Source organism: Eulemur rufifrons, chromosome 7 (genome assembly GCF_041146395.1).
Source record: "Eulemur rufifrons isolate Redbay chromosome 7, OSU_ERuf_1, whole genome shotgun sequence".
Classification (NCBI taxonomy): domain Eukaryota; kingdom Metazoa; phylum Chordata; class Mammalia; order Primates; family Lemuridae; genus Eulemur; species Eulemur rufifrons.
Genome location: NC_090989.1, coordinates 83181632 through 83194971, shown reverse-complemented (window position 1 = coordinate 83194971; position 13340 = coordinate 83181632). Strand labels below are relative to the sequence as shown.

General features: G+C 39.3%; 1 protein-coding gene across 2 annotated transcripts in view; it reads left to right on the top strand.

Moving 5' to 3' along the window:
• The first annotated feature begins 929 nt into the window (after positions 1-929).
• Positions 930-13340, top strand: part of MFN1 (mitofusin 1) — a 40748-nt gene continuing 28337 nt past the window's right edge. The window contains exons 1-5 of one of the 2 annotated variants that reach the window (XM_069472907.1): positions 930-1031; positions 2133-2251; positions 4634-4769; positions 8105-8267; positions 10928-11052. In XM_069472907.1, coding sequence (XP_069329008.1) covers positions 2140-2251; positions 4634-4769; positions 8105-8267; positions 10928-11052 — 536 coding nt within the window. In that variant the 5' untranslated portion in view covers positions 930-1031; positions 2133-2139. Of the gene's footprint in view, positions 1032-1178; positions 1345-2132; positions 2252-4633; positions 4770-8104; positions 8268-10927; positions 11053-13340 lie in introns of those variants that run through there. The other variant, XM_069472906.1, reaches the window with a different exon arrangement.

Sequence of the window (13340 nt, the reverse complement as noted above, 5' to 3'; positions counted from 1 at the left end):
AAAAAAAAATGTAAATTAGATCATATTATTCTCTGGGCTTAAAACTTTCCAAAAGTTTGCCATTGCACTTAAAATTCAAACTTCTGATCTTGGCCTATATGATTCTAACCTGCCTAGTATTAGGTTTAAAGAATGCACCCTCCCCAAACTTCCATCCAAACCTCCTATAACCCACCCCTTTCCCTTTCTTAGGGGTGTAGTAGGCACAAAGCCTTTGCTAGACTCCTAGGGACACATAGGATTGAAATGCAAAAGAAGAGCTTACTTTCCTTTTCCCGCCTGATAAGGACCAAGCTTATCCCTCAGGGCTGTTCCCTAGGGAGACAAAAGAATGGCATGCAAGAGGGGAACTTACTTTCCTTTTCCCTCCCGGTTGTTTGCAAAGTATTTACTCCTCCCAGAAAAAACCCTCTTGAAAACCCAAGGCTCCCCGCTCTTGGACGCCTTTTTAGGCCTCCACCCATCTGCACCCAGATGCTCAAAATAAACAGCATTTTGCTACACAGGAGGCTTTGTATATGTCTCTCTCCGCTGGGACCTAACACCTACCTCTCTAAATTTATTTCCTCCATTCTCTTTTTCTCTCCCTACACCCCAGCCACATTGGTCTTTTTTTTTTTCATCACCTCTATCTAGTTCACAGCCCCAACTCTACCTCACCACACTTCTGGTCCCTCCCTAAGGCACCCATTGGAAGCTAGCTAATGCCTGAGCTGGGCAGAGCTTTGGAAACTTTGAAGGGACAAGGGAGGGGGAGAAGTTGGAGGGTGGAACGGAAAACCGCTCTTCTGGTAGCAGTCCCTGCCCACAACAAGCCTTGCCTTCTGCCCTTAAGGGAAATGGCGCCTGGCATAGATGCGCTTCCGGCCACGGAGCCAAACAAAATAGGGGAGACAGGAGACCGGAAGTGGCCGCCTCCTTGCCACGCCTCCTGCCTCCTCTCTGCTTCTAACCTCTCTCGGGAGGATGAGGCAGTCTGGGAGCGGTGGCCAAGCTGCGGTTGTTGGTTGACAAGTCGGAGCCCAGACAGTGTGAGTGTCCGCTGCCTTACCGCCAGCTCGTTCGGGGTGACCTTCGAGCGGCTACGGACAGGGGGCGGGTAGTAGTGCGCGGAGCGCTCTGTGACGAGGCGCCGCCGCCGCCCTTTGGAGAAGGAGTGAGTGAACTAAGTGGCGAGCGGGGCCGGCCGCCGGGTCAAACCCGCGGAGCCCAAGAGGCCAAGTTCGGGGGTGGGTAGGTCCGGCCCGGGGCTGGCGCACGCGGGACAGTGTTGAGTTCAGGCCCCGAACCGTGCGGGCGGGGCTCCGGCGGCCGAGTGGAAGGCATGGAAGGCCTTTCCTCAAGGTAGGTGTTCACACCAGCTGAGTCGGGTCATTGCCCTCACCCTGCTTTTCCCACGCAGCTCCTTCGCGCACTCACTTCTTGACGCTCTGGAAGAATCCCCCTTCTTTATGGCCACTGTGGTCCGTTCCACCTACATGCCAGGATTAGGTGGGGGTTGTGATTGTCTTTGGTGTCTTTTTCGTGAGAAGCCGCCAGGGGACAAAATTTTTTTCTTAAACTCATATTCCTTGAAGTTTTTGGTACTTTTGCTGGAAGCATTAATGCTCCGTTTAAGCCTTGCCTCTTTATTTGTTGGGATGAAAGCTACCTGTTTCTAAACGTCAGTACTGTACGGTGGCCCTGAAATTTTATTTCCTAACTCTGTAGCCGCCTCCACCCACCTAGAGCTCCAGGTTGAGAAACTTAATAACTTAGTTATTGTTTGTGACTTGGCTTCGTTTCATTAACCCAGTTCCCTGATGTACTTAAGAGTCACGTGCAGTCACAACTTAGCCACAATTAGCTTCATCTTCACAAAAGGGAAATAAAGTAGAAATTGCAACCAAGATTTTGGGTAATAGATTTCACTTATTTTAGTGACACGTCACTCAAAAGTAGTATCTAATTATCTGACTAAAACACTTTTCCCCAAAAAGCAATTACCTAAAAATATTTTGGCATAAACTGCCAAAATTGTTTTATTTATTCCATTGGGGTGGTAGTGAATGGCACTGGAAAGTGTCATGAATTTGTACAATTGTATCATCCAGTTTAATTTGTGCTTTTCTAACTTTATTTTCTCCCTGTAGTGGAATAATGGCAGAAACTACTTCTCCACTGAAGCACTTTGTGCTGGCTAAAAAGGCAATTACTACAATCTTTGACCAGTTACTGGAGTTCGTTACTGAAGGATCACATTTTGTTGAAGGTTAGTTCCTCTTAAGTTCTTAAAATGATTACTGTTGAAAATATGTAAAAGTGCCTTATTTTTTCAACTTTAGTGATTGAACACATAATTTAAGGCATTGTGCCATATGAGGAATAACATAGGGAATAAAACCTATTTGTGCCCCTCAAAGATGAAGATTAAATGGCATTAATAACAGCTAAGAAATAATTAAACAGTTTCTGTATTAATAATTCTCATATCACCAGTGGGCAGGTTTTAATTATGCTCATTTTAAAGATGAAGAAACCAAGACACAGAAAAGTTAAGCAGCTGGCCCAAGATGACATAGCTAGTAGGTGCCCAGATGAAAATTCAGGCAGTTCACATTTAGCCATTATACCCAATTTCAGACCTACCTTATCATCTCAAGTGAGGCTGGATTGTAGTGGAAAAGGGGCAAAAAGGAGTTTTCTTTTTGTAACTGTTCAAACAGAGGTGGTGAGAAATGTTCTATTAGGAAATACATCTTTGGAGATAACTGTTGAAATTTCTTCTGGTTCTTAAGATTATGTGTCCCTCAACTATACAATGAAAAGGGAGGGATTCTGTAAACTTCTCCAGTGACAATGGGGAAACTTTTGGTAGGTTGGTAGAATCAAACATTTTTTTTTTTTTTCATGTTTGTCTTAACTTTCCCTCACCAGATTTTGAGCTCTTTTAGGGCAGAGACCCTACGTTATTATTGTGTCTCTAGCACCAAACACAATTCAGGTTTTGTTGCTGAATGAGAAAATGAATAAACCACTGGTATGGAATCCATTTGTTTCCAGTTTGGGAAGAATTTAAGCTGGTGCAGTGACTTTGGGGTGACAGAGTCTCGCTCTGTTGCCTGGGCTAGAGTGCCATGGCGTCAGCTTAGCTCACAGCAACCTCAAACTCCTGGGCTCAGACAATCCTCCTGCCTCAGCCTCCTGAATAGGTGGGACAACAGGCCCATGCTACCATGCCCGGGTAATTTTTTCTATTTTTAGTACAGAAGGAATCTTACTCTTGCTCAGGCTGGTCTTGAACTCCTCAACAGTGACTTTTGAAAAATATTTTTCTCAAAATAGTTTTGATAGGAAGTGAAAATGAAGTTAAATGTAGTATCTTTGGTGTTTTGAGCCAGTTACAGATTGTGCATTATGCTAGGAACTACAGAAATGGCAGCTTTAGACTTCAAATTCGATTTTACTGGTTCTAGAACCTCAGTAAAAATGTTGCAAAAAAGAGACAAAGCAAATAAGGAAAAACATAGAAAAGCAAAAATAAAATGAAAAAACAAATAAATATAATGATACTGAAGCCAGGCTTGTCTTTCTATTATTCACCAAATTGCACATATTTTTATTAATGTACTAGAAAAGTATGATGAGATAAAAAGCTTAAGTTTAATTAGATCTGCACTTGGGTAAGTTCTAAGTGGCAGTGATTTTCTCTAATTAGGATCTTTGAAATAGCCAAGTGAATCTTAGGAGTCTTAACCTTCAAAGAGGTGACAAGAATGTAAATGTCAAGTTATCTCCTAGTCCTGAAATAGAAACGAAGCTGAAAGGTTTCTCTGTTTTTTAAACCCAGGCTTTTCTAGCTACCTCCATCCGTGGAAGAGACATTAGAGCCAGGGTGGGCAGTTAACCCTAAACCTGACTGGAGTGGGATACAATCTGTAATTCTTTTTCCTCTGCCTTTTCAAGATAAATGAGCTGTTTCACCCCAATGCGGTGGGAAGGAGACAAAAAGTGACAAGGTAGCAAGGTCTTTCCTGTATTGGAGATCTTGAACCATATCTTTCTCTTGTTTTTTTTTTTTAAGAGGTGGGGGTCTCACTATGTTGGCCAGGTTGATCTCAAACTCCTGGGCTCAAGTAATCCTCCCACCTCAACCTCCCAAAGTGCTAGGATTGCAGGTATGAGCCACTATGCCTTGCCCCCTTGAACCATATCTTAATTTCTAAGGGGTTCCTATTCAAACTTCACTGTTTTCTTAATATGTGCATCCCCCTTCTCAGCTCAAGATCTGAAGGTCCAGTCAGGGTAGAACAATAATAAGTGGGCATTAGGTTCTAGTTTCTCTCTTTAGAAGTGCATTCTTGTCTCAGGTAGGTAAGTTTGTATTTTTGAAACTTATATGAATAATAAGCACCCCTTTTGACAGGGCTCTTGGCAATTTTTAATTTTATTGAAATTCTTTTGGGCAGGATTCTTATAACCCATTGCAATAGGGCATGTATCTTTTACCAAACATTCAGAAATTGTACGCATTTTTATTTTTCAAATGGCATGTTAATATAGAACAAAGCCAAAATATATAAAATCTTAGGTATTCCATTGTATAATTAGTATTCATTTATATCACTTTTCTAATACCATTTCAATTTTGCAGCAACATATAAGAATCCAGAACTGGATCGAATAGCCACTGAGGATGATCTGGTGGAAATACAGGGATACAAAAGCAAGCTTTCTGTCATTGGTGAGGTGTTATCTCGGAGACACATGAAAGTGGCATTTTTTGGCAGGTAATCCTTTATTGCTCCTAAAGTTAATTTACAGAAATCAGCTTTGTGTCTGATGTTTCAGCAAGTTACATTTCTAACTTTTTCCCCACAGCAGTTTCTTACTGTGTTGAATGTTAATACTGTTGGCATGTAAAAGAATTTGTTCATCTTAGCTCCTGGTATAAAATGAAACGTTGTGAAGGTCAATCATATTTTTACCTTTTAAGGATTCTCGTCTCTAAGAATTGGCTCTTAGCCAGTTATAAGAATGAAAATACAGATAAACAATAAGCATAATTTGTGACATACCAGACAAAATGGTACCCTGGAAGCCCCAAAGGAAAGAGGCTCATACTTACATGTCTGAGATAAGAACTGTTTTCAAGGACTTTCTAAAAACGATTTTTGCATCTCCTGCCTTTTTTTTTTTTTTTTTGAGACAGAGTCTCACTCTGTTGCCCAGGTTAGAGTGAGTGCCGTGGCGTCAGCCTAGCTCACAGCAACCTCAAACTCCTGGGCTCAAGCGATCCTACTGCCTCAGCCTCCCGAGTAGCTGGGACTACAGGCATGTGCCACCATGCCCTGCTAATTTTTTCTATATATATATTTTAGTTGGCCAGATAATTTCTTTCTATTTTTAGTAGAGACGGGGGTCTCGCTCTTGCTCAGGCTGGTCTCGAACTCCTGACCTTGAGCGATCCACCCGCCCTCGCGCCCGGCCGCATCTCCTGCTTTGATAAGGCTTGTCAGTAGGCATTCTTTAGGACTGTAATAATTCAGTTAAGATCTTCTTAGAAGAATTCTTACCCAGTATTGGCATCTCCACCATGAACTGACAACAATACTTGCCTTAAACCTCTGGAACCAGTAAACTCTGTTTCTAGTTGATTATATGTAAATATCTTTTTGCTAATTAACTCTTCTCTTACCCTTCTCTCACCAAATGCACTGGTGGCTTGCCATTCTGTGCATTCAAGATTATAATCCTTATTTCATATTCTTGAGTAAACTCACCATATTTAGAGGTAATTTTCTCTAGTGTTGTCTTATAGGTTGACAGTTATCAGATATGTCTTCCAGAGAGATTCTAAACCCCCGTAATTCCCAGAAAGGAGAGTAGGAAGCACCATTACATCAGTGTTACTGTCCAGAGTGATAGGGTGTCTCTGCTACAGCTTACACAATCATTTAACAATCATTTGTTAACTACCTGTGCACCTGCACTCTGTTAAGCATTAGGGATACAAATACAACTGACTGGCCCCATACTTTGTTTAAATATCATGTGCTGTCTCCTGATAGAGGCATTGATTTACCATACTAACGTCACAGGCCTTCTAAGCTATTTTCCGTCTTGAGGTTTTTCCACTTGCAATTTCGTGTGCCTACAGTTCTTGCTTTATTGCCCGGGCTAGAGTGCCATGGCGTCATCCTAGCTCACAGCAACCTCAAACTCCTGGGCTGAAGCAATCCTGCTTCTGCCTCCCGAGTAGCGGTCAAAGGCTGCACTTAAAGACACAGAAGGTCACATGTGGCCTAAAGGCTGCAGGTTCCCCACCCCTCCCCTCCCCTATATATCTGGTCACAGAAGTGTGTACTGTGTCTGTGACAAGTGTGATAGTAGAGGAGAAAAAGTTTGCTTTTTTCCACTATTGGGTTTTTGTTGTTTCTTTTAATGTTTTGGGAAGGCAGGGTGACTGAGTGTTCTCAAATTTTAGTAAGCATAAGAATCACCCTGGGAGCACCCCTCTAGAGAGTCTGACTCTGTAGGTTCACAGGGCACCTGAGGAGCCTGCATCATTAATGGATTTCCCAGGTGATTCTGATATGGGGGGGGCAAATGACTCTTGAGGATCACTGCAGCAAGGCTTCATGCAGTGATTGAAAGGGTTAATTTTAAGTGAGGTCATAGGCATCCTTTTGTAGGTTGTGATAAAATGACAATAGAAGCCAGTGTTCAGATAATAAAGCTTTTGATGGTTCCTTGGGGAGGGAGTTGGGAATAATATCTATAATATAAGGAAAGTTCTCTCTTACTCTAGAGGAAAGAGATAAAGCATATACCATAAAGATAGCATGCTGTTTTTGCAATAAAGCAGAAGGCTCCCAATGTCCTTTGGGGTTTGAGTTGACTGATTGTAAAGAAAATCCTGGAAATGGGTATGAGGTGTTTCTTGGGTTTCAGAACCGTTAGAAGTGTTCTGATTACTATGACTGTACAACAAATTACACAGAGCTTTGCAACTAAAAACAGCCATTTTATTTTATTTTATTTATTTATTTTTTTTTTTGTTGAGACAGAGTCTCACTTTGTTGCCCAGGCTAGAGTGAGTGCCGTGGCGTCAGCTTAGCTCACAGCAACCTCAGATTCCTCGGCTTGAGCGATCCTACTGCCTCAGCCTCCCGAGTAGCTGGGACTACAGGCATGTGCCACTATGCCCGGCTAATTTTTTCTATATAGATTTTTAGTTGTCCATAAAATGTCTTTCTATTTTTAGTAGAGACGGGGTCTCGCTCAGGGTGGTCTCGAACTCCTGACCTTGAGCAATCCACCCGCCTCGGCCTCCCAGAGTGCTAGGATTACAGGCGTGAGCCACCGCGCCCGGCCTAAAAACAGCCATTTTATTATGTTCACTGATTCTGTGAGTCAAGAATTCAGACAGGGCACAGCAGGGATGTCTTGTGTGTACTCCATGATCTCTGGAGCCTCAGCTGAGCAGACATGAAAGTTGGCTCAACACCTAAGGGTTGGAATCATCTGAAATCTTCACTCACATGTCTGGTACTTGGGCTGGGTGACTCCAAAGATGAAGACCGTCAACTAGAGCACCTACCCAGACCAATCCATTTAACTTGACTTCCTTATAGCACCACAGACTCGGGGTAATTGGACTTAATGTGGCAAGGCTCCAAGTACATGTGTTCCAGTGAACAAAACAGAAGCCGGATTGTCTTTTATGACCTGGTCTTGGAAGCTACCCAGTGTCACTTCTGACGTGTATTATTTGTTGAAGCAGTCACAGACCAGCCCAGATTTAAGGAAATGGGATATACTCCCATCTTGTGATGGGAGGAATGTCACAGAATTTTGAGCCATGATTTCAAGAAAGAAAGCAAAAAAGAAAAGTTGAGGGTAGCTTTATGAGAAAGATGGGATTTGTTTTCCTGTACTTCATTTTTTCTGAAATGTACTTTGCTAATATTTGTATAAGACAAGTTGTCAATCTTTTCATAAAAAATGCAGTCTTAGGAAATTTTAAGAAAATTTGAATTTTAAAAAAGTTGACCTTAGACCAGTGAAAGAACAAATTTTTTACTGTTATGTTTTGTTTTTCATGATTTTAAATGTTCTTCAGGACAAGCAGTGGGAAGAGCTCTGTTATCAATGCAATGTTGTGGGATAAAGTTCTCCCTAGTGGGATTGGCCATACAACTAATTGCTTCCTAAGTGTTGAAGGAACTGATGGAGATAAAGCCTATCTTATGACAGAAGGATCAGATGAAAAAAAGAGTGTGAAGGTATAATTAACCTTTAGCAACATAATGTATCTGAAAAATGTCCTTAACTTGTCATTTAAAAAACATTTTTTAAAGATGTCTACATAACTAGAGATGGAAAAACTGTTAATATTTCTATTCATAACTTTGAAAGCTGTCACTAATTTTGAATTCTGTTTTTTCTTTTTATTTTATTTTTTTTCCTATTTATTTTGTTTGTTTGTTTCTTCCTTTGCCTGTCCCCAGGAATAATTTTGAATTCTTTTTTTTTTTTTTTTTTTTTGAGACAGAGTCTCACTCTGTTGCCCAGGCTAGAGTGAGTGCCGTGGCGTCAGCCTAGCTCACAGCAACCTCAAACTCCTGAGCTCAAGCGATCCTCCTGCCTCAGCCTCCCGAGTAGCTGGGACTACAGGCATGCACCACCATGCCCGGCTAATTTTTTCTATATGTATATTTTTAGCTGTCCATATAATTTCTTTCTATTTTTAGTAGAGATGAGGTCTCGCTCTTGCTCAGGCTGGTCTCGAACTCCTGAGCTCAAACGATCCGCCCACCTCGGCCTCCCAGAGTGCTAGGATTACAGGCGTGAGCCACCGCGCCCGGCCTTGAATTCTTTAAAACTTTTTTTTTTCCAGAGCTAAATTTAAAATAAAAGTAAATTAAGATTAAAAGTTTTTTAAATCTTCCAGTGAGAAGAATATTGAAGTATATTGTTGCTATTTAATCTCAAATTTGTCTTTTTTAAAAAACATTAGAAATTCGGTCCTGGAATCTGATACATGTCTAAGTTTTTAGAAACTGTTTTACTTCAGGAATATTTAGTAAGCATGTTCGTGAATAGATGTTGTTACTGCTTTATCAGATAAGGGCCAATGACAATTCTGTAAATTTCTTGATTCAGTGCCACCAGAGTCCTTCAGCCAAAAAAGAATAAAAAGAAAAAGAAATTAGGATGCAGAATATTGACTCTACTGAAAACAGTTGGTAAAGGCACTGTTTCTTATTATGTTCACTTTCACTTGAGTCTATAGATGTCTCCCACAAACACAAAAGTTTAGTAATTGAAAATCTAAGCCATTTTGATTCTTACACTGTAGGTGAAGTCGTGGGTGGTTCTTGTTATGAGCTTGCTTTTTGATCTAGTTCAGGTGACTCAATCTGTGGATGTATCTTAGAATGAGCATATCCTTAAGATTAGTTACGAGGAAACATGAGATGATGTTTATGAAAATACTTTTCAAACCTTTAACCCATATAAATAAAGGAATTGCTATTTTGTAATTAAGATTTTTACTAAGTCATAATTCAGACTACTTGTGACTTTAGCCTCTCAAAGGAAAGTACTGTGGTATTTTAAAAGAAATCATCTTATTTTTCCTCATCTGTGCTTTCTACTTCCAATCCTCTTCCTTCACACTCTTTAACTCCCTCCTCCCAGATTTAAATTTGTTTTCCTCAAGTAGTGGCCTGCTTTAAGGTATAAATCAACTTTGAGTCTTTTTTTTTTTTTTTTTTTTTTTTTAATAGTCTGTTGCCCTGGGTAGGGTACAGTGGCGTCATCACAGCTCACCACAAACTTGTGGTGTAATAGTTTACTTAGTAAAGGAAACAACTGTAGGTTACGCTTCACTGAGCTCTTGCTGTGCACCAGACACTATTCTAAACATTTCACATAACTCAAATTTCAGCTCTGTCAGGGAGGTGCTTTTATTAATTTTATAGGCTAAGCACCAAGATTTTGTTACAAGTTTATAAATCTATCAAAAAGTTTATAAAAGCAAGCAAAAAAAAAGCCAAAAACTACCTAACATTGTCATGATGGAAATTCACTTGAGAGCTGATCAGGACTGTTGCGCCCACTTGAAAATAGATGTTTCCTTTTAAAATTTGTTACAAAAATCACAAACAAACCATAGAGGTACATGTGCTGATGCCTTTCCTTGATCTGTTTACCAATTTTGTCTTAAAACCTCTGTATTTATTGTATATTTAATTTAATACATACATGAAATGTATTAAATTAACACTAGTTTGACAAGTTAATGTACATCACAAGTCATCTTGAGAAATAGGAAATTTGGATGAATTTAAATGGAAGCAAAGGCAGTCATTGGTTTCAGGCAGGTTTGTGTGAATACATAACTGCCTGCTGAGGGAAATGCTTTATTAAAAGTTGACTATATATTGATATTCTCTTTTATTGCCTCTACCTTATTCCTATGGGATTTTTAAATCTATTTAAGTTAAACATGCTTTAATAATGACATTTCTTCAGTGGTTTCCACGTTATTTTTAATCAATACATATTCATTTCAGGAGAGTCAGAAAACACAAATAGTCAAAAAGAACAGAGAATCCAAAACTCACATACTTCACAAAACCAGTATCAATTTTAGAAGTTGGATAGGGTTTCATTTGTTGGACATTTAGAATGTTTTCAAGTCTGATTATTTTTACTGGATGGTATGAGTAAACTACATTAAGGAACCCCTTTTTTCCCACTTGGTAATTTAAAAACTCAGATTTCTCAAGATTGCTCAGATAGTTTTATTTTTAAATTACTCAAAGTTCTACCTTTTGTACACATTTTACAAAAATAAATGTACCAAATCATAGTTATTTTTAATTTTTATTGAATTTTATTACAAGTAAAATATATATTTTTTCCCCTCCTGCTTTAGACTGTTAATCAACTGGCCCATGCCCTTCATATGGACAAAGACTTGAAAGCTGGCTGTCTTGTACATGTGTTTTGGCCAAAGGCAAAATGTGCCCTCTTGAGAGATGACCTGGTTTTAGTAGACAGGTAAAATTATGTGTGGATTGTATTTTCTCTTGATGGAGGCTTATTTAATCGTATAATGCTGTTTACTTTATTGTATGGCATATAAAATTTTAAAATATTCAGTTGCTGTTTTGTTCTCATTAGCTAGATTGTTAAAGAACAGATAAGGTATTTGTTTTGTTTTATAATAGTTACATAAAAGTGCCAATTCATCAGTCTGATTCTATTACAAGAATTTTTAAGGATAGCCACTTTTTCTGGTTTCTGTAGAGTAATTTTTAGTTTGGACAGTTTATATTGTTTTTGTTGTTCAAGAATTGATAGATATATAAGCCAAATGTGCAAAAAAGAAAAAGTAGAAACAAGAATTGATAGAATGCTTTTGGAATTTGTTTAAAATGCTCTTGATTAATTATGGATTTATTATGTGTGTGTGTGTGTGTGTGTGTGTGTGTTGCTTTTTTTTTTTATTGTATGATTCCATTTATAAGAAATGTCCGGAATAGGTAAATCCATAAAACCGAAAGTAGATTAGTGGTTGCCAGGAGCTGGGGGAAAGGAGGGATGGGAAGTGACTGCTAATGAGTATGAGGTTTCCATTTGGGGTGATGAAAATGTTCTAGAAATGAAATAGTGGTGATAGTTGCAGAACCTGTGAATATACTAAAGGCCATTGAATTGTACATTTTAAAAGGGCAAATTTTATGGTATTTGAATTATATCTCAATACTAAAAAACAGGGAGAAAACAACCAAGGCCTCAGAAAAGTCAAAGTATGTACCATAAAACAATGGGGCCAAACATCATGTTCTTTCTTCATAAAGGAGCACCTTAGGCCCTCAGCAGAGCTTATGTATTTTTATGTTAGATACAGTTCAAACAGTTTTGATTATCTGGTTTCTTTGTTGCTTGTTAAGCCAGTTCATCATTACCTTCTTCCTTGAGGCTGTCCTTTCTCATAGAAGTGGTGCAGCAGCCATTTTTATACTGTGTGACTGTATCCTCCTGTCCACCGTTGATTGGACCACAGGTGGGGACCTGGACCACAGGTGGGAACCTGACCTGAACTTGGCCAGACTGGTTCTCCCCTTTGGCTTTGGCATTGAGATAGAGGCAGCTCTTTGTTCTCTGCAGGTGACTGGAACTGAGTTGACGTAACCATGATGGTGGGTTTTCCTTTTAATTGGAAGAGTATTTCAAATAATCAATTGGAACAGATGAGCGAGAAGATGCTTGTGAAATCAAAATATTTTGTTTAAATACAGTATTAGCTAGTTTTGCTTTATTTCATTGCCAGAGTGTATCTATGACCCAATCAGTCAAGACTGACAGATGGCAAGTGCCTCACTGTAATTTTTATATTGGTGGCATATTAAATTTATATCTACCAGCAGGTATTTTATTTTTTATTATTTTTGTTTATAAACACTTAAATCTTCTGAGCTGTACAAGACAGAGCTGCTTGCACCCTCACTTTTTATTATCTATCAGCTTAGTTTGTTTTATTTTTCAGCCTTCCCAAATGTAAAATAAAGACATTGAAATATTGACCATGTTACTTGCTTTGTCAAAAATCTCACTGGGTTAAAATTTCCTAGGCTTCATGCAGATGACTGATAGAAATCCTGTCCTTTAGCGTTCAAATGATATTAGCTCATTAAATCTGAAATGTCTGATTTAGAATCAAAAGTTTGGTTTATCATATCTCAAACAAGAAGCAGTACAATTAATCAAAGTATGCACCTACACTATCAACACAACATTGCCATCCTAGCAGTAGTTTGTTTATGCCAAAAGCAAAGAAGCCCAGAGATCGAGTGGCAATGAGATTGCAAAACCCTTTTTCCACAGCTTGTTGAGAATTGAATATTTTTTGTTGCAAGAAGTTCTCCAAAGCATGGAAGAAGTGGTAGTCAGTTAGTGCAAAGTCTGGTGACTACGATGGATGACGGAGAGTTTCCAAGTCCAGCTGCTGTAGTTTGAACAGCATTGTGCGACATGTTGTCTTGCAAGAGGTTTGGCCTGTCTCTGACCAATCTTGGCTGCTTAATCGCAAGCATCCTCATCATTTCATTGAATTGGTTGAAGTAGACATCCTCTATAATTGACCAGGTTTCATGAAGCTGTAGTGTATAATACCAGGGCTGGACCAATAGACACCATTAGCTGTTTTTGATGAATATTCTGTTTTGGACTGTGTTTTGTCACTTCATCTTTATCCAACCATTGTGCCGAATGCTTGCAATTGTCAGAAAGAATCCATTTTTCATCATACATAATAGTATGGTGTAGAAATGGTTCGCCTTTAT